This window comes from Oryx dammah, unplaced genomic scaffold (assembly GCF_014754425.2).
Source record: "Oryx dammah isolate SB20612 unplaced genomic scaffold, SCBI_Odam_1.1 HiC_scaffold_22, whole genome shotgun sequence".
Taxonomy (NCBI): Eukaryota; Metazoa; Chordata; class Mammalia; order Artiodactyla; family Bovidae; genus Oryx; species Oryx dammah.
In genome coordinates, this window is record NW_024070206.1 from 36,700,036 (window position 1) to 36,721,053 (window position 21,018).

The window sequence follows — 21,018 nt, forward strand, 5'->3', positions numbered from 1 at the left end:
TTAGACCCTTTCTACCCATTGTTGTTGTTATTCAGTTGCTAAGCCATGTCTAACTCTGTGACCCCATGGACTGCAGCATGCCAGGCTTCTCTGTTTTGAGTTCCTTTGACTGGTTTGATCTCCTTGCAGTCCAAGGGACTCTCAAGAGTCTTCTCCAGTACCACAGTTTGAAAGCATCAGTTCTTCAGCACTCAGCCTTCTTTATGGTCCAATTCTCACATCCATTCGTGACTACTGGAAAAGCCATAGCTTTCCATTAGCAGTTCTTAGAACCTTAGGCCAAATGCTCAAGTCCAACTTTGAGCTGCAGTGAAACCTTAGACAAATTCAGCATGACAGGTGGTATCATAATTCTAAGTTTGAATAGTCTATTCCAGTACAGGAATATTTGAAGCACTCTTGAAATACCATCAAGTGTTATTTGTAACCAGTGTTGCACAATGTTTATTATAGTCTTTATTTCTAAGTTAACAGTCTTTGGAGTAAGATAAACTAAATTTTGTAATTAAAATTTTTATTTATCATTTAGGCAAAGAGAGAAATTTTGACTTCTATGATGATCAAGTAATAGACTCCATGAACGTTCCCTATGATTACAGCTCAGTGATGCACTACAGTAAGACTGCATTCGGAAATGGATCAGAACCTACAATTGTAACAAGGGTCCCGGACTTCATGGATGTGATTGGCCAGCGAATGGATTTCAGTGACTCTGATGTCTTAAAGTTGAATCAACTGTATAACTGCTGTATGGTGATAGATTTTTGACATGATCTCTCTTCCTCTCTGCTCTGTAGGAAAACATTATATTCTGTGCTGGGTTTTCTGAAATTATAGTTAGTTAATTATAGGTTGATAGTTGAAGTTTGATGTTCAGAAAGGAAAAAACAAAACAAAAAGATTAGCACCCAGATCCCAAATGACAACATGGAAATAGCATTTTTCTTCTCATGTGTTCTGGGCTTCAGATTTAAAAACCAACTGAGTCCTGTCACAGCATGCCCCTTTCAAGTTTCTGAAGCTGCTGCTAACTCAAATGTGTAGACCAACTATATTCAAAACTCTTTTCAGTCCAAATGGAGTCATAATATAAATAAGTTCAAATAACTTGAGTTGCGGTTTATTAATCTGAATAACTAGAGGAGTGTAGACTCATATTTCTTTCTTTTTAAAATATTTATTTGGTTGCCCCAGGTTTTAGTTGTAGCACTTGAAATATTTGATCTTCATTGCAGCATGCAGGATCTTTTAGTTGTGGCATGCAAAAACACTCTTTAATTGCATCATGCAAACTCTTAGTTGCAGCATGCAAACTCAGGTGTGGCATGTAAGATCTGGTCCCTTGACTAAGGATGGAACCTGGGCCCTCTGCATTGAGAACACAGAGTCTTAGCCACTGGACCACCAGGGAAACGGCTCGACTCAGGTTTCGAACACAGTTAGTTAATCTGATGAACAAGACTCAGGGAGGCAGCTTATACAGAACTCACAGTTGGTTGATTGTCTTGGTTTTGCAGATATCAAGAGATCTTCAGGCCACCATCACCCTGACTCAGCGACGAGTCCCCTTTAATATCACCCTAGAATTCCTAGTTCTTCTGGATGAGCTGTTTTTACTACTTAGTTTATTGTGTTAGATCTGCATGTCAGTAATTGTTTCTGTTGCTTTGGTAGCCTCCTCCTTGAGCTTCATGGAGTCGTGCGATTTTGAGTTGGGAAATGTGTGTGGGATGATTCAGAGTTCAGCAGACAGTGCTGACTGGCAGCGGCTCTCCCAGGTCTCTGAGGGGCCGGAGAGCGATCACTCCAACATGGGCCGGTGCAGAGGTAACAGGAGTGAGATTCTTCTGGGTTTTATTCTCAGTGCTTCTAGCCTTTTTCTTCCTTTCTTCTTTTTAAATTTAGTTTTAATTGGAGGATAATGGCTTTACAATACTGTGCTAGTTTCTGCCATACATCAACATGAATCAGCTATAGGTATACACATGTCCCCTCCCTCTTGAACCCCCCTCCCACCTCCCACCCTTTCCCACTCCTCTAGGTCATCACTTAGCACAGGGCTGAGCTCCCTGTTTCCTCTGCAACTTGCAACTTCCCATTAGCTATCTATTTTACATATGGTAATGTACATGTCTCCATACTGCTCTCCCAATTTGTCCCACCCTTTTCACCCCCTGCTGTGTGCAAAGTCTGTTCTCTATGTCTGTGTCTCCATTGCTTCCCTGCAAATAAGTTCATTAGTTCCATTTGTCTAGATTTCATAGATATACATTAATATACAATATTTATTTTTCTCTGACTTGCTTCACACTGTATAACAGGCTCTAGGTAGCCTTTTTCCTTGCTGTGAAATGCTGCAATTCGAAATCTTATTTGTATTAAAATTACTAATGATAACCCACTAGTGCTACTCAAGAATTGGTTCTGTATGATATAAGGATATGGTTAATTTCTTTGCTTTTACTGTCTGAGTTTGCTTTTTCCCCCATGGGCCAGCCCTGGGCTCTGTGAGGCCTCTACCCATAGTATATGCCCACTGCAAGGAGGTGGGGGGGCTGCCACTCTCTGGAAGGACTCTTACCTCTAGAGCAGTGGGGTTTTGTTTCCTTGAAGCTTTCAGAATCCAAGAGATCTTCCAGTGAACAGCACCAGACTGGGAATTAATCCATTTCGCAACTTCAGCTGGTTGAGGTTACACATTCCTGTTGCAAACATACTTAAAATGAAGATAGAATGTACAGTGTATTTAATTTTACTCAGATGAGTAAAAATTTCTACTGAAATTTTGTTTTGAATCAAATAATCATTTTTTAGCTACAGGTACCACATTTTTATTTATTTGCTAATTTCTGGCAGCAGATAGGTGAAACTAGATTTCAGAACCCAGGACTGTTGCTTGACAGCTCAGATGGTCTGGGCAAGGCTTGGGGTCTCTAAGAGCATGGAAGTGCTTTTCCTTTTTCTTTTATGGGGGTTGGTGAGAACAGGACAGATATTGTTTAAAGTTACAAACATGTAACAAGTAGTAAATTAGCCCTAGAAATGGAATGTACAGCATCATGAATATAGGCAACAATATTGTATTATAATCATCAAATCTGCTAAGAGACTAGACTTCACTATTCCCAGCACCAAAAAAATGATGCTATGTATCAAATAGAAGCACCAAATTATTGCTACGATGGCAATCAGAAGGCAATATATAAATGTGTCAAATGAACAGGCATACCTCAAATTTACACGATGGTTCAGTTCAGTCACTCAGTCGTGTCCGACTCTTTGCGACCCCATGAACCACAGCACACCAGGCCTCGATGTCCAAATCCCGGAGTCCACCCAAACCCATGTCCATTGAGTCGGTGATGCCATCCAACCATCTCATCCTCTGTCGTCCCCTTCTCCTCCTGCCCTCAATCTTTCCCAGCATTAGGGTCTTTTCAGATGAGTCAGCTCTTCTCATCAGGTGGCCAAAGTATTGGAGTTTCAGCTTCAACATCAGTCCTTCCAATGAACACCCAAGACTGATCTCCTTCAGAATGGACTGGTTGGATCTCCTTGCAGTCCAAGGGACTCTCAAGAGTCTTCTCCAACACCACAGTTCAAAAGCATCAATTCTTCTGTGCTCAGCTTTCTTTATAGTCCAACTCTCACATCCATACATGACCACTGGAAAAACCATAGCCTTGACTAGACGGACCTTTGTTGGCAAAGTAATGTCTCTGCTTTTTAATATGCTCTCTAGGTTGGTCATAACTTTTCTTCCAAGGAGTAAGCGTCTTTTAATTTCATGGCTGCAATCACCATCTGCATGTCACATATTTTCAATAAAAAATATTTTTTAAATGTAGATTTGAATAGTGGATAGTGCCCCTCCATAGGTACTACTGTAGGAGGGAGGAAGGGATGGAGAAAGAGAGAGAGAGGCTAAACTAAGCGGATAACACTTTTTCCCATTTTTAAAAAGATTTTTTTGATGTGGACCGTTTTTAAAGTCTTTATTGAATTTGTTACAATACTGCTTCTGTTTTATGTTTTAGTTTTTTGGCCCGAGACATGTGGGAATCTTAACTCCCTGAACAGATTTTGGACCTGCACCTCCTGCATTGGAAGGTGAAGTCTCAACCATTGGACCCAGGGAAGTCCCCCTTTTTTTTTTCATTTTTGAAAACTAACAACTGTAGTAAGAAAAAAGTGATCTAATGTTGCTATTTTCATAGTCTGCCTGCTCCAAGATCTGCATTTCGGTGCTCAAACAGTGCTCTGCATACAGCGGGAACTAAGTGGGAACAGAGTGCCCACAAGATATACATCCCTGTATCCAGTACCTGGTTTCTCAGTTCTGCTCTTATCCTCTTAACAGGTTCTGGCTTCTTCATGCATTTCAACTGTAGCTCTGTAAACGAGGGGGCCACAGCAATACTGGAAAGTAGAATACTTTACCCTAAACGAGGATTTCAGTGCTTGCAATTTTTTTTGTACAACAGTGGAAGTGAAGATGACCAACTGAACATCTATATCAGGGAGTATTCTGCGGTTCATCTGAGCAGGACTCTAAGCCTTGTGGAACAAATAAAAAGTACAGTATCAACATTTTTATTCTTACATTCAAAGTGAGGCAATCTTTTTATTTTTAAAATTTTTATCATGTATTGGGGTATAGCTGATTAACAACGTTGTAATAGGATAGTTTCAGGTGAACAGCAAAGAGACTCAGTCATACATATGTATGTAGCCATTCTTCCCCAAACTCCCCTCCCAGCCAGGCTGCCACATAACATTGAGCAGAGCTCCTTGTGCTATACAGTAGGTCCTTGTTGGTTATCCATTTTAAATATAGCAGTGTGTACAAGTCCAACCCAAACAGAGCGAGACAATCTTAACGTTTTATTTAATGCAACCACTTACAACAGGGTAGGGGTTATGAACCTAGAACCTAGAACCTGATCCTCCTTGTTTTATGCTGTGGTTAGGAAGCTAAAATGAAAGTGCTTTCTGTGCTATAGAATATGTGATGCTCACTTAAGAAACTGTAGGTTGGTCTCTGGTGTTGGCGAAGTTAGGTATTGGCAAATAATAAAGTAGAATGGAAACTAGCTTAGGCAAAACGGGAAGAGTTACTGGCTCAACATAACTAAATTATAGGATGGAGAAGAGAGAAAGTGGCCGCAGGTAGGATGGAACCTGTCCCTGAACATGGCTGGGGACCTGTCCTGTTATCTCAGAGGGGCTTTGTCCAGAAAACTGGTGCTTTGGCTGTTTCACTTCCCAGTTTGCATTTTTGTATTTTACATTTACATTAAAACATGCCATCAGACTAGAGAAGGATCTCTTCCCCTAATTTGTAGCCTAAAAAAAATAAATCCCAATGCAGGATTCTAACTGTTATGATTTGGGTTAAATGTATCTTCTGGAGCAATTTGGAGTGGAGAGAGGGCAATAACGATGGGGTGGCCACCCTTCCTTCCAGTCGTGTGTCTGGGAGGTGGGTCACGTTGGCCACCTATTAGATGGTTCAGAAGGTTCCCTGAGGGAGGAAGCGAGGGGTTGTAGGCTAGTGACTATATTACTGTTTGCTTCACATATTGACTTCTTGATTTGAATGAATTGACTAAAACCTATTATAAAAATTGATCCATGTTATGCCATATATCATGCCATTTTCCCCCTGTTTAACAAGGAGAAACAATCTGAAACATAGATGATATTTCCCTTCAAGACCACTTTAAGCTGAGGTTCTTAATCTCATATTATACAACCAGGCAAGAGTGCTGGAGTGGGGTGCCATTACCTTCTCCGACATGTATATATACCATACATTATACATGTATATAATATGTATCTAATGCATATGTAAAAGGTTATAAATAAAATTATTGCATGCATACATGACTATACATATATAATCCTTTGTATTAGCAATCTGTGGGTGTTATTACTGATAGATAATAGCACAAAGTGTACTTAAGAAACCTGCCTAGAAGTCCAGAATTTAAGCTGAAAGTACGGATAAAAATCAAAGGGAAGCTCTCATGAAAGATTTTTGTTCAATTCAGGGTCTTTCCATGGACAACAACATTTCCTGTAATTTGGATCTTTCTAACTGATTTTCAAGCTACGTGTTTCTCATTAAGTGCTAATACATGTAAATTTTAAGGCACTGTGTTAACTACAATCTGACATGAATTCCTGAGCTATTCTTTCCCTTTGTGGGATGAGCTTCTGAAAATTGTTTAATGTACTGCTTCTTATTTGAGTGTATGATATAAGAAAATAACACAAGATATCCTATGATGCACTGTTCTCCAGGGTAGGGAGTAATAGTTGAGGGGGACGTGCAGGTTGGGAAGAAAGGAGATGGTACCAGGTATCAGATAAATACTGATGCCTTTGTGTGCTCAGTCGCTCAGTCATGTCTGACTCTTTGTAACCCCATAGACTGTAGCCCACCCAGCCGGACTCCCTGTCCATGGAATTCTCCAGGCAAGGATACTGGAGTGGTTTGCCATTTCCCACGCCAGGGGATCTTCCCAACCCAGGGATCAAATCTGCGTCTCCTGCATTGACAGGTGGATTCTTTACCACTGTGCCACCTGGGAAGCTTGTAATGCTGAGTCCCTGGTAAATGATGTAAGGAGCCAATTGTAGGTTGTGGGCCTTCTATGGTCTGATGAATTCCTGTCTAATACTGCCAAAAACTGATTGAAAATTTTGCACATGGAGGAAATATTCCAATCAAAGTTTACATAGATTAAAGGAGGCTTTGGCTGAGGACCACAAGAATCTGGGGTGCAAATGTAGAGTCTTGGGCTTGCTTGTCTGTTTAACTGACTGAGAGGAGGTGACTTATAAGTTGGGTATGGAGTACTCATGAGTTAGATGTTATTGTTCACTCACCTGTGTCTGGAAAATGGTGATCTATCTAAGAATAAAAATGATCTAGATAAGCATTCAAATATTCCAGAGAGCCACTCGGCCCTACAAAACTGCCTCGGAGTCACTGGACCTGAGCTGGAGGAAGAAGAAAGCCATACCTTATACCTGCAGGAGGCAGCAGCTCTAGAAAGATCCTTTGGCCATGAAGATTAGGACTCTAATGTCAATTTGTATGTGACCCACATGGTCCTTTATCCTCTCTGAAATAATAATACCCTCTTTTGCAGATATACCCTCTGGGAGCTGGCAACTTTACCATGTAACACTGAATGCGACCAGTAAATTTCGAGTGGTGTTTGAAGGGGTCAGAGGCACTGGTGCTTCACTGGGTGGCCTGTCTATTGATGACATCAATCTCTCAGAAACACGGTGCCCTCATCATGTCTGGCATATAAGGAATTTCACACAGCTCATTGGCAGCCCCGATGGGTCTTTCTACAGCCCTCCATTTTATTCTTCTAAGGGATATGCCTTTCAGATTTACTTGGATCTACATAGTTTGCCTAAAATAGGAATGTATTTCCACCTGATCTCTGGAGCCAATGATGATCAGTTAGAGTGGCCATGTCCTTGGCAACAAGTCACGATAACAATCTTGGATCAAACTCCTGACATTCGAGAGCGTATGTCCAACCAGCAGAGTCTAACGACAGACCCATTCCTGACCATCGGTTTGTGGCTTATCTTCTTTATTATTAATACACAATCATTGCTCTAGGAGGGATGGATGATTTGGGAATGAGAGAATGCACAACCAGGCACCTAGGGAATTTTTCAGCCCCAAATCTTAGGATCAGAAGATATGTGGGGGAAGTCTGATAGTCTCTCAGTAATGTCTGACTCTTTGGAACCCATGGACAGGCTTCTTCGTCCATGGAATTCTCCAGGAAAGAATACTGGATTGGGTTGCCATTTCCTTCTTCAATGTAGGGGAAGGGCTTCAGCAATTCTGGACAGAGTCTCCCAGGCAGGAGACTGTCAGGAATATCAACAGAGATGCCAACAAATTGAGAAGATATTGGCTGTATTTTTGGAATTTGATGACAACGCCTAAATTCTCAAGGTTGTACGAGGAGTGCGTGCGTGCTAAGTCACTTCAATCAAGACCAACTCTTTGTGATCCTATGGACCATAGCCTGCCAGGCTCCTCTGTCTGTGGGATTCTCCAGGCAAAGATACTGGAGTGGGTTGCCATTTCCTCCTCTAGGGGATCTTCTCGACCCAGAGATCAAGCCCTGTCTCTTATGTCTCCTGCACTGGCAGGCGGGGTTTTTTTTTTTTTTTCTTTTTTTTACCACTAGCACCACCTGGGAGGAGGTGTGTTGTTGGTTTTAGAGTCTGACAAGCCTAGGTTCGAATCCAAGGTTTGCTTCTCACTAGCATTGTGAATTTGCACTGATAATCTCTTGAAACCTCAGTGTCCTCAGCAGCAAAACCGGGATAATAATAATAACCGCACAATTCTATTAACAGTGTCTCTACAGTTCAAGGAGGGAAGTTTGTGGAAGGGCCTGGCAGGGAGAGAGTCTCAGATGCTGAGTTCTCCTAACCCATGCTGTCCTCCTCTTGTCACTGATATTGTCAAAAACAGCTCAGCTTTTGAAATGGGGGTGGTTTTTGATCAGAAAGAAGATGTTAAGTAGATTTTCTTAGTGTTGGGAAGGGTGTGGGAATGGATTGTAACTTCTTACTGAAGAGTTCGGGGGGACTTACCAATGGTGACATCATTCCCCATCTTTCTAGACTGAAAGATGCAGTGCCCAGAAAGCAATGATCACATTTCTAATTGTAATAATCCTTTGCCCTCTGGGAACCTAACAAAGTAAAACATGGAATTATGACAAGGTCAATATTATTGTCAAATCTGAATTCTGTATATGAAAAGAATGGACCTAAGTGATCTGGGGGGATAAAAATCTAATCTGATAGGAAAAAAAAAATAGTATTGACAAAGAGATGTGGGAATTTGATGTTCACAATTTCTTTACCTTTTTTCAAAACAATTTTCCCTGAATGATGTTGAAAATGTCTCAAGGTTGGATGGGTCATCACCTGCTTTTCCAGAAACAGTGCTTTTCACTGTCTTCTACTCCTAAAGCACTTTGCTATGTTAGGCGAATAATTTAGTTAATAAGATGAATTGTTCTATGCTAAGATTAATAACTCTCTCAGTAATGCACTGATTTAACTTGGTTTAAAGGGCTGTCTGTAACTCAGAAGGCCATTACAGAATGATTCTAATGGGTAGCCGAATTTCTACACTGGTCAGTCAGTAAAAGTGTAGAGCTTTGCTACCCATGCCTCCTACCCAGGAAACTTTCTGTAGTAACCCTGAGTGTGGTCCTCTCTGCTGCGCCATCTTGCTTCCATCAGGATAATATAAATGAAAAACTCCAGTGATTTGCCGGGGACTACAACACAGGTCAATAACATCATTTAATCATTTTGAGCTCCATCTTAATTGTGCTTCACATTGCCTGCATTTTCCTGCCACCAAAAGCTATGATGATGCTAAACATAATCCATTAATATAAATTGCTTTTTCAGATAATGGAACCTATTTTTGGGACAGGCCTTCCAAAGTGGGAGCACAGGTTATTTTCCCTAATGGAACTCAGTTTCAAAGAGGTAGGGGCCGTGGATTCCATAACTTTATGACCCAAGAACAGCTGAAAAGCAGAGATTTTATCAAAGGAGATGATGTTTATATCCTACTGACAGTGGAAGGTATGTCAATAAAAATAGTTTTCTCTAAGCTATTCTTTTTTTTTTCTTGTGGTCATTGATTATTTACTGTGTTCTTCTGGGTTCTATTTTCCAATATATTAGATAGAGATGTGGGAAGAAGTGGGCATGAGTGGGATTTTTTTTTGTATGAATTATTAACAATATAAAAATAATTTAGATGAAAACAGGGATAGTGCCAGGACAAATTAATTACCACTGCATGGAACAACAGTAGAAAGCTTTAGTCCAGAAAATTTCTTTAGAAATAAGCTAATGTATATCCATTATACCCTAGAATTTAATTCTTGGATTCTAGAAGTAAAAATGTCACATGAAACATAAAATGAAAATGGGAATGGACTTTGTTGTCTCTTTAAAATATGTATACACATGCGTGCACACACACATATGTCTTGTCAGTAACAGCATTAATCTCTTGTTTTCTTAAGTTTCTTAGTCATGGCAGCCACCAATAACATTTTCCAGGAATAACTGGTGGTTTCCATGTTTTATGTGATAGGATTTTAACTCATTTACTATTAAAGACCCACTTGCATCTCAGTAAGTCAGAATTATGTTTTGTGACAAAAGGTGATGTGATTAAAACCCATGAAATTTTGATTTCAGTGTCAGAGTAAATCTAGATGACACTTCAGGGGAAAAACTATTCAGAAATAACTTTCATTGAGGGAGAAAACATTTTAGGTAGCAGAGACAAATTCATATGTTCATCATGTCTGTTTGACCCTGTTTGGATCAGAAAACACCAAAAAGAACATTCTTGGTTGTCAGGGGACCTAGTATCTTGTGCTGAATATCTATCTACTTGCTCTGCCAAGCAAGAGACCTGTGATCTTGGGCAAGCCCCTCTTTGCATTTCTGAGCTTTTGTTTCCTTGTTGGTCCCCTGGGGTTCAGAACACAGGCTTCCCTTCGAGCTCAGGTGAGCCCAGACCCAGGCAAACACATGTTCAGCTGTAGCCCCTCAGGCTGGCCCAGCTTCCCTTGGTGGTTAGCTCTCAACCCGCCTGTTTGTTTTTTTCACTCCTGTGAATGTTACTGGACAGTACTTTAAGATTACCTGAATGTATTACAAACTGAACGTTTGATTTTGAACTTAAAGATCAAATGCTCATTAAACCCCAACTGACTTCCCTCCCTGCTCTCCGCCCATCCTCCTTAGACATATCCCACCTTAATACACAAAATGACCCACTTCCAACCTTGGACGTCAATGACCTCTGCACAAGTTTCAGGTGTGAGAATGATGGGATCTGCGTTCTCCAGAATGGCAAAGCTGAGTGCAGGTAAGGGTACCATCTCCCCATCCTTTCGTTAGCTATTTGTTTCATTCCCACAATGTACGATTCATGTGATATTTCATATGAGTGAAATCAGTTGATTCTCATCTCAAAACTGTTCATAGGGTATTTATTGTTTGCTCTCCATTTGGGAGTTTGGGGTGCCAGTAGAACAATGAAATTGTTAATGTAAAGTGAGTACATTATATATTTTTAAAATGTTGTTTATTTATGGCTCTGCTGGGTCTTTGTTGCTATGTGGCATGCATGCGTGCTTAGTCACTTCAGTCGTGTCCGACTCTCTGCGACCCCATGGACCATGGCCCACCAGACTCCTCTGTCCATGGGATTCTCCAGGCAAGAATACTGGAGTGGGTTGCTATTTCCTTCTCCAGTGATAAAATATGAAGTGAGTGAAGTGAAGTCACTCAGTCATGTCCAACTCTTTGCAACCCCATGGACTGCAGTCTATCAGGCTCCTCTGTCCTTGGGATTCTCCCGGCAAGAGTACTGGAGTGGGGTGCCTTTTCCTTCTCCTTGCTATGCGGGTTTTTCTGTAGCTGCAGAGAGTGGGCGCTTCTCTCTGGTTGTGGTGCTCGGGCTGCTCACTGAGGTGGCTTCTCCTGTTGGGGAGCACGGGCTCCAGGGTGCACGGGCTCCACAGTAGCTGTGGCTCCTGGGCTCTGGAGCACAGGCTCACAGCTTTAGTTGCTCTGAGGCAGGTGGGATCCTCCCTGATCAGGGATGGGACCCACGTCTCCTGCTTTGGCATGTTGATTCTTTGCCACTGAGCCACCAGGGAAGCCTGCACATTCTTTTCTAATCCCTGAAACAGTCCTCATGAGTTATAAATCCTCACAACAGTCTGATGTGGTCAACGTGACTGTCCGCATTCCGTAGATGGAGATAGCTAAATTCTGAGAAGAACCTGGCCATAGTCACAGCTGGGATGTTCCAGACTGGGACACTGAGAACTAAATTTCCTCCACTATCTGTGCTGCCTTTCTTCCCCAGCTAGGAGCTGCTGTTTTAAATCCCAGATTAGGAATAATTTCACTGCTCCTTGCTGTTGGCCCTGCCTGGCTTCCTGGGCTAGTTTAACCAATCCTTTCAGTCCGAGTGGGTGACCATCCATCAACGACCTGAGTGTTGACCCACACCTTCAATGGTGAAGATTTTCAGATTTAAATGTCAGCTCATAACTCAGTCGTGTTTCAAACGTGTAGGTGTCGGTCGGGGGATGACTGGTGGTACATGGGAGAAAGGTGTGAAAAGAGAGGGTCAACACGAGACACCATTGTCCTCGCCACATCTTCCACTACTGCTGTGTTTGCCCTCATGCTGATCATCACTCTTGTTAGCGTCTACTGTACCAGGAAGAAGTATCGTAAAGAGCCAAGTTCAAGGACAGTCAACACTATTATGGAAAATGTAAGTTGACTCTGATATTTGGTTATTCAAAACCCACTGATGGAATCATATAAAGAAAAATTAGGACTTTTTTAATATCTTAAAATATTTTTTTCTATTCCCTGTCCTGGGGAAAAAGGCTTGGAGACTATGAGTTTTTGTTACCTTCACTATAAATCAACGATTCCTAAATTGGAATCCTTGAAAACTTTTGGAGGGGAGGCTTATTATCCTCCTGAAACTGGACCCAGAATTGTGTATGGTTCTGCAGTTTTCTGGGGTGGGAGTCTGTGACCCTCCTGAAAGGCACGACTGATTTTTGCCTACGCATGTCATTCTACCTGGTTAAGTGGAAAGATGAACCATGTATCTTTGTTCTAAAGGCTGAGCTCAGGCTTGTAGAAAGGGGGTGCTAGGCACATTTGGGGCATTTGCATTAAAGAAGATTCCAACTAATTCTGGCTTCAGGTGTGATAACGCTGAGGCAAGGTTTTCAAGTAGAAATTTTAAAGCCTTGCCTCAGATGGTCTCCAGAATGGCAACAGACTCTTGAAATTACCCTGGGGAAGCAGAGACTCTGAGATAGGTATTGGCATAAAGGATGTTTACCAGGGACACAAGTGATGGAGTGAGGAAAGCTGGACCAGGCAGCTCTATTTTAAAGTTATGATTTTTTTTAAGTGGACAGACTTATTTGTTTGAAGACCCTTGTTTGTTAAAGACAAACTAAATTTTTGTCTAAAGACAAACTAACTTCACTAAAATTTTTGTGAAGTTATTCAAAAGATGGACAATGATAATGAACAGAAAGCAAAGAGTTTTATTCTCATATACAGCTGTCATGTTTCCTGAACATCAGGAAGATATTTAAAGCTAGTCATAAGGCAGTGGATCTCTTCCTTCACAAGCTCATTAGAAAAGTACTTAAAATGTATATATTAATAGGTTTGTTTTTAAAACAAACAAACAAACAGATATTTCCAGCTTATCTTATGACTTAAAAGGGACAGATCAACCAGTGATCCAGTAGGTCAGCCTGGTGGAAACCCAGGGCCATTAGGGAAGTACTTGGGGGTTGGAGTAACTATGGTCGGGGAAGTGATTAGAGAGGAGAGGACTGGTCAGCTGAAGGGTGAGACTACCAAGATATTCCTCTGGAAAATGAAAGATGTAAACACTATTATAAAGGTTGATTTATCAAACTAAAGTTGGAAGTAAAATGATAAAACAAAGAGCAGAAAAAGAAGGAAGTTAATCCAATAAAGGAACTAATAGGGCCATTAAATGGAAACACACATATACACACACAACCACCATAATATAACAACACAACTGTTTTGCCTCTGGGCCATTTAAACACATGCCCAAGAGTAAGGAATCAACTTAGTCTAGGCATTTCTGGGGCTTCCCTGGTGGCTCAAACCATAAAGAATCTGCCTGCAATGCAGGAGATATTGGATCCCTAGGTGGGAAAGATCCCTGGAGAAGGAAATGGCAGCCCGCTCCAGTAGTCTTGCATGGAGAATTCCATGGACAGAGGAGCTTGGTGGGCTACAGTCCATGGGATCACAAGGCATTCACTGTTTATTCACTGATAGCAGAACCTCCACCTCTAGTTTAAATCTTAAATTGAAGTGGCCTTTTTTATCTGAGTCTGAAGTGTGTGCTCACCCTGATGTTTGAACATCTGAATAAAGTGGGAGATGCCTGTGCATTTTTCTGCAGCCCAAGCCTGGAAAGGATGCCAGCTGGGAGGGAAGCCAGAAGATTGCAGAGGGTACTTCATTGAAACATGAGACTGTTTCACTGTGATGCATTTCAATGACAGTTTTTAAATTTAGAAATTAAGTCATCAATTGTTCTTCTCCCCTTTAGCAATATGCACTTTGAAGATTAACTCTGCAATACAGCCAGCAAATGAAGTGAAAGCTTCTTCATCATGGATTCACCCACAATATATTACAGCCACTTCCTCCTTCTGTAAATGGATCTTCTCTGTAAATAGCTGGGTACACTATAAATCATTATTTTGGTAAAAGTCTAATTGGTGAGATGTTGCTGTGTTTTTATTTTTAAAGGAAGGGAGTTAAAAAAATGAAAACTAAAAATAGATAAATTGGAGAAGCAATTCAGGCTGTTGGGGAAGAAAAACACTGTTTATAAGTCAGAGAGAGAGAACTGGGAAGAGCTTTCCAAGTGACTGATCCTTCTCTTTGGGGGCCAAGTGCCATGGCCTCACAGGCCATTCCCTAGAAACTGCCCAATGGGAATGATCTTCCAGATAGAATCTCCCCATTGCCATGTTGTCCTGTCCCAATGGACAGAGGGGCAGAGGGCAGCTCCGTTCTCCCTGGGGACATCTGCCCCTCCGTCTGAAAGTGGCTACCTCCTTGTTTTCTTTATTATTATTATTTAATCTTGCTTAAGGCTTGTAGAATTTTAATTCCGCAGCCAGGAATTAAACCCAGGCCTTCAGCAGTGAGAGAGCAGAGTCCTAAACACTAGACTGCCAAGGAATTCCCTTGTCACTATTTTTTATTTTAGCCATTCCTGTTAAGTGATATCTCATTGTGGTTTTAGTCTGCAGGTCCCTAGTGACTCATCATACTGAACCTCTTTTCATGTGCTTATTTGCTGTCTCTATAGCATCTTCACTGGACTATCTCTTTACATCTTTCACTCATGCTCTGAATGAGATTTTTGCTCTTACAGTGTCTAGAGAACTTTTAATATATTTTGATCTATCTATTTCATTGTCAAACAGGTGGTTTGGAAACATATTTTCCCACTCTGCCACTTGCCTTATTTACTTAAAATAATATTTTGCAGAGCAGAAGTTTTTAATTTTGATAAAGTTCAGTTGATCATTTTTTTATTTTAGTGGACTGTGGTTTTGGTGTCAAATCTAAGAAATCTTTGTCTACTCCTAGATCCTGAATATTTTCTCCTATTTAAAAAATGTTTTGTATATTTTTTGTTTCATATTTAACTCAATAATATATTTTGAGTTAATTTTTGTACAAGGTGTAAGGTTTAGGTTGGAGTTAATTTTTGGCATTATTTTCTCTGTTGAATTGTATTACAGGTGATATATATATTCATAAATAATTTACACATAATGTTACATCTTACTGATTTATAATTCAGTTCAGTTCAGTTGCTCAGTTGTGTCCGACTTTGTGACCCCATGAATTGCAGCACACTGGGCTTCCCTGTCCATCACCAACTCCCAGAACTTACTCAAACTCACATTCATTGAGTCGGTGATGCCATCCAACCATCTCATCCTCTGTCATCCCCTTCTCCTCCTTCCTTCAATCTTTGCCAGCATCAGAATCTTTTCTAATGAGTCAGCTCTTCTCATCAGGTGGCCAGAGTATTGGAGCTTCAGCTTCAGCATCAGTCCTTCCAATGAATATTCAGGACTGATTCCTTTGGGATTGACTTGTTGGATTTCCTTGCAGTCCAAATGACTCACAAGAGTCTTCTCCAACAGTTCAAAAGCATCAATTCTTCGGCACTCAGCTTTCTTTATAGTCCAACTTTACATCAATGCATGACTAATGGAAAAACCATAGCTTTGACTATACAGACCTTTGTCGGCAAAATGATGTCTACTTTTTAATATGCTGTCTAGGTTGGTCATAACTTTTCTTCCAAGGAGCAAGTGTCTTTTAATTTCATGGCTGAAGTCACCATCTGCAGTGATTTTGGAGCCCAAGAAAAGAAAGTCTGTCACTGTTTTCATTGTTTCCCCATCTATTTGCCATGATCTTCGTGTTTTGAATGTTGAGTTTTAAGCCAGGTTTTCACTCTCCTCTTTCGCTTTCATCAAGAGGCTCTTTAGTTCCTCTTCATTTTCTGTCATAAAGGTGGTATCTGAAGTTATTGATATTTCTCCCAGCAAACTTGATTCCAGCTTGTGCTTTATCCAGCCCAGCATTTTACTTGATGTACTCTGCATATAAATTAAATAAATAAGCAAGGTGACAATATATATCCTTGACGTACTCCTTTCCCGATTTGGAACCAGTCTGTTGTTCAATGTCCGGTTTTAGCTGTTGCTTCTTTTTTTGTGTGTGTGTAATAAAGTTTTACTAAAGTATAAAGGAGATAGAGAAAGCTTCTGACATAGGCATCAGAAGGGGGCAGAAAGAGTACCCTCTTGCTAGTGTTAGCAGTGGAGTTATATTCTCTCCAAAAAATCAAAAGAATGTCTGGAGGTTGTAAAGACCTCAACAGACCTACTCCCATAATTTACATTTTAAGATAACAGGATTCAGTTCAGTTCAGTTCAGTCACTCAGTCATGTCCAACTCTTTGTGACCCCATGAATCACAGCACGCCAGGCCTCCCTGTCCATCACCAACACCTGGAGTTCGCTCAGACTCACATCCATTGAGTCAGTGATGCCATCCAGCCATCTCATCCTTGGTCGTCCCCTTCTCCTCCTGCCCCCAGTCCCTCCCAGCATCAGGGTCTTTTCCAATGAGTCAACTCTTTGCATGAGGTGGCCAAAGTACTGGAGTTTCAGCTTTAGCATCATTCCTTCCAAAGAAATCCCAGGGCTGATCTCCTTCAGAATGGACTGGTTGGATCTCCTTGCAGTCCAAGGGACTCTCAAGAGTCTTCTCCAACACCACAGTTCAAAAGCATCAATTCTTCGGTGCTCAGCCTTCTTCACAGTCCAACTCTCACATCCATACATGACCACAGGAAAAACCATAGCCTTGACTAGACGGACCTTAGTCGGCAAAGTAATGTCTCTGCTTTTGAACATGCTATCTAGGTTGGTCATAACTTTTCTTCCAAGGAGTAAGCGTCTTTTAATTTCATGGCTGCAGTCACCATCTGCAGTGATTTTGGAGCCCTCCAAAATAAAGTCTGACACTGTTTCCACTGTTTTCCCATCTATTTCCCATGAAGTGATGGGACCGGATGCCATGATCTTCGTTTTCTGAATGTTGAGCTTTAAGTTAGCTTTTTCACTCTCCACTTTCACTTTTATCAAGAGGCTTTTTAGTTCTTCTTCACTTTCTGCCATAAGGGTGGTGTCATCTGCATATCTGAGGTTATTGATATTTCTCCTGGCAATCTTGATTCCAGCTTGTGTTTCTTCCAGTCCAGCGTTTCTCATGATGTACTCTGCATAGAAGTTAAATAAGCAGGGTGACAATATACAGCCTTGATGCACTCCTTTTCCTATTTGAAACCTGTCTGTTGTTCCATGTCCAGTTCTAACTATTGCTTCCTGACCTGCATACAGATTTCTCAAGAGGCAGGTCAGGTGGTCTGGTATTCCCATCTCTTTCAGAATTTTCCACAGTTTATTGTGATCCACACAGTCAAAGGCTTTGGCATAGTCAATAAAGCAGAAATAGATGTGTTTCTGGAACTCTCTTGTTTTTTCCATGATCCAGTGGATGTTGGCAATTTGATCTCTGGTTCCTCTGTCTTTTCTAAAACCAGCTTGAACATCAGGAAGTTCACGGTTCACATATTGCTGAAGCCTGGCTTGGAGAATTTTGAGCATTACTTTACTAGCGTGTGAGATGAGTGCAATTGTGCAGTAGTTTGAGCATTCTTTGGCATTGCCTTTCTTTGGGATTGGAATGAAAACTGACCTTTTCCAGTCCTGTGGCCACTGCTGAGATTTCCAAATTTGCTGGCATATTGAGTGTAGCACTTTCACAGCATCATCTTCCAGGATTTGAAACAGCTCAACTGGAATTCCATCACCTCCACTAGCCTTGTTCGTAGCGATGCTTTCCAAGGTCCACTTGACTTCACATTCCAGGATGTCTGGCTCTAGATGAGTGATCACACCATCGTGATTATCTGGGTTGTGAAGATCTTTTTGTACAGTTCTTCTGTGTATTCTTTCCACCTCTTCTTAATACCTTCTGCTTCTGTTAGGTCCAAACCATTTCTGTCCTTTATCGAGCCCATCTTTGCATGAAATGTTCCCTTGGTATCTCTAATTTTCTTGAAGAGATCTCTAATTTTCTCCATTCTGTTCTTTTCTTCTATTTCTTTGCATTGATCGCTGAAGAAGGCTTTCTTATCTCTTCTTGCTATTCTTTGGAACTCTGCATTCAGATGCTTCTATCTTTCCTTTTCTCCTTTGCTTTTCGCCTCTCTTCTTTTCACAGCTATTTGTAAGGCCTCCCCAGACAGCCATTTTGCTTTTTTGCATTTCTTTTCCATGGGGATGGTCTTGATCCCTGTCTCCTGTACAATGTCACGAACCTCCGCCCATAGTTCATCAGGCACTCTGTCAGATCTAGTCCCTTAAATCTATTTCTCACTTCCACTGTACTGGTGGCTCAGAGGTTAAAGCATCTGCCTCCAGCGTGGGAGACCTGGGTTCGATCCCTGGGTCGGGAAGATCCCCTGGAGAAGGAAATGGCAACCCACTCCAGTATTCTTGCCTGGAGAATCCCATGGATGGAGGAGCCTGGTAGGCTACAGTCCATGGGGTCACAAAGAGTTGGACACAACTGAACGACTTCACCTTCACCTTCACTGTATAATCATAAGGGATTTGATTTAGGGTCATACCTGAATGTTCTAGCAGTTTTCCCTACCTTCTTCAATTTAAGTCTGAATTTGGTAATAAGGAGTTCATGATCTGAGCCACAGTCAGCTCCCAGTCTTTTTTTTGATCACTGTATAGAGCTTCTCCATCTTTGGCTGCAAAGAATATAATCAATCTGATTTCGGTGTTGACCATCTGGTGATGTCCATGTGTAGAGTCTTCTCTTGTGTTGTTGGAAGAGGGTGTTTGCTATGACCAGTGCATTTTCTTGGCAAAACTGTACTAGTCTTTTTGCCCTGCTTCATTCTGCATTCCAAGGCCAAATTTGCCTGTTTTCTTGACTTCCAACTTTTGCATTCCTGTCCACTATAATGAAAAGGATATCTTTTTGGGTGTTAGTTCTAAAAGGTCTTGTAGGTCTTCATAGAACCATTCAACTTCAGCTTCTTCAGTGTTACTGGTTGGGGCATAGACTTGGATCACTGTGATATTGAATGGTTTGCCTTGGAGATGAACAGAGATCATTCAGTTGCTTTTGAGATTGCATCCAAGTACTGCATTTCGGACTCTTTTGTTGAACATGATGGCTACTTCATTTCTTCTGAGGGATTCCTGCCCGCAGTAGTAGATATAATGGTCATCTGAGTTAAATTCACCCATTCCAGTCCATTTTAGTTTGCTGATTCCTAGAATGTCGACGTTCACTCTTGCCATCTCTGACCACTTCCAATTTGCCTTGATTCATTAGCCAGAAAGTTTAATCCAGAGACTGTCCTCAGGCAGGATACATTATTGTTATATAATCCTAAGGAATGTAGAGGGAAAAAAAAAGTTTTTCCTTTCTTCCTCCTTGAGAATTCCAGACCCCTCTCTCCTTGGGGACCCCTAGACTTCTCATCAACCTGTCTAGGAAGTGACTCTCTCATTCACCCTTTTTCTTTTAGGAGAATTATGTTGCCAAGGGAAAGGGGTGTCCTTTTCGTTCCATAACTACTTCCTGCTGTTTAGGGCATGGTTCCTAAATCGTTGAGGCAACATATTCTCCTAACCCTCATATTGAGGGTCTCTGATCCAAGGGCCCCAAGTAATAGTTGGAGGAGGCTGTGGCACTTGTAGGAGCTTGGACAACCATTTGTAACTTAAAAGCCTTCATGAGACTAGAAACAAATCTAATTACACAGTTCCAGATGCAAGGCAAAATAGTCATTAAAACAAGTTAAAATCAAAATTAAAAGTCATATGATGTCCATAGTTACATCAGTCCATCTTAAGGTTATTAGATGTCATCTTATTAGTTTAAGAAGAGGCATCACATGCGATTATTGTCGAAGGTATTTGCAGACTTGGAGAAAGTCTTTTCCTTGAAGTGGAGAGGTCCACCACAGGAAGCCTTCCATTGATGAAGAGGGGAATGCTCCCCGGACCCAGCAGTTAGACTGATTGTCAAATGCTGCGTAGGAGTGAGCCCAGGACAGGAGGGCATTGTCTTGAGGATCAAATGGCAGACTCAGTATTTTTGGAGTCAGCAGAAGTAGGCTCACATAGATTATCAGGCCCATCTTGTCCTGAAGAATCCCTGACGAGCCCCCAAGATGAAAGGCTGTTGTTGAACCTCACAAAGACGCCAGGATTCTTGGCCTCCGGAGAAGAAGAATTCAATCCGGGGCCAGAGACGAGGCTTGCTAGCTCAGACCTTTTGTGTAATAAAGTTTTATTAAAGTATGAAGGAGATAGAGAAAGCTTCTGACATAGGCATCAGAAGGGGGCAGCAAGAGTACCCTAACTGTTGCTTCTTGACCTGCATACAGAATTCTCAGGAGGCAGGTAAGGTGGTCTGGTAATCCCATCTCTTTAAGAATTTTCCACAGTTTGTTTTCCACACAGTCAAAGGCTTTAGTGTAGTCAATGAAGCAGAAGTAGATATTTTTCTGGAATTCTCTTGCTTTTTCTGTGATCCCCCGGATGTTGGCAATTTGATCTCTGGTTCCTCTGCTTTTTCTAAATCCAACTTGAACATTTTGAATTATTAGATTTATCATTATATACCTAATGTAATACCTAAAGCAACCACTATAAAAGCCATAGACACTAAAAAGCATACATAATGTAT

General features: G+C 41.3%; 1 protein-coding gene across 1 annotated transcript in view; it reads left to right on the top strand.

Moving 5' to 3' along the window:
* Positions 1 to 14,414, top strand: part of MEP1B (meprin A subunit beta) — a 38,300-nt gene extending 23,886 nt beyond the window's left edge. The window contains exons 8-15 of the mRNA XM_040264809.1: positions 530 to 748; positions 1,675 to 1,827; positions 4,361 to 4,576; positions 7,161 to 7,604; positions 9,481 to 9,660; positions 10,843 to 10,966; positions 12,187 to 12,391; positions 14,246 to 14,414. Of these exons, the coding sequence (XP_040120743.1) occupies positions 530 to 748; positions 1,675 to 1,827; positions 4,361 to 4,576; positions 7,161 to 7,604; positions 9,481 to 9,660; positions 10,843 to 10,966; positions 12,187 to 12,391; positions 14,246 to 14,260 (1,556 nt within the window). The 3' untranslated portion in view covers positions 14,261 to 14,414. The remainder of the gene's footprint in view (positions 1 to 529; positions 749 to 1,674; positions 1,828 to 4,360; positions 4,577 to 7,160; positions 7,605 to 9,480; positions 9,661 to 10,842; positions 10,967 to 12,186; positions 12,392 to 14,245) is intronic.
* Positions 14,415 to 21,018: the final 6,604 nt, after the last annotated feature.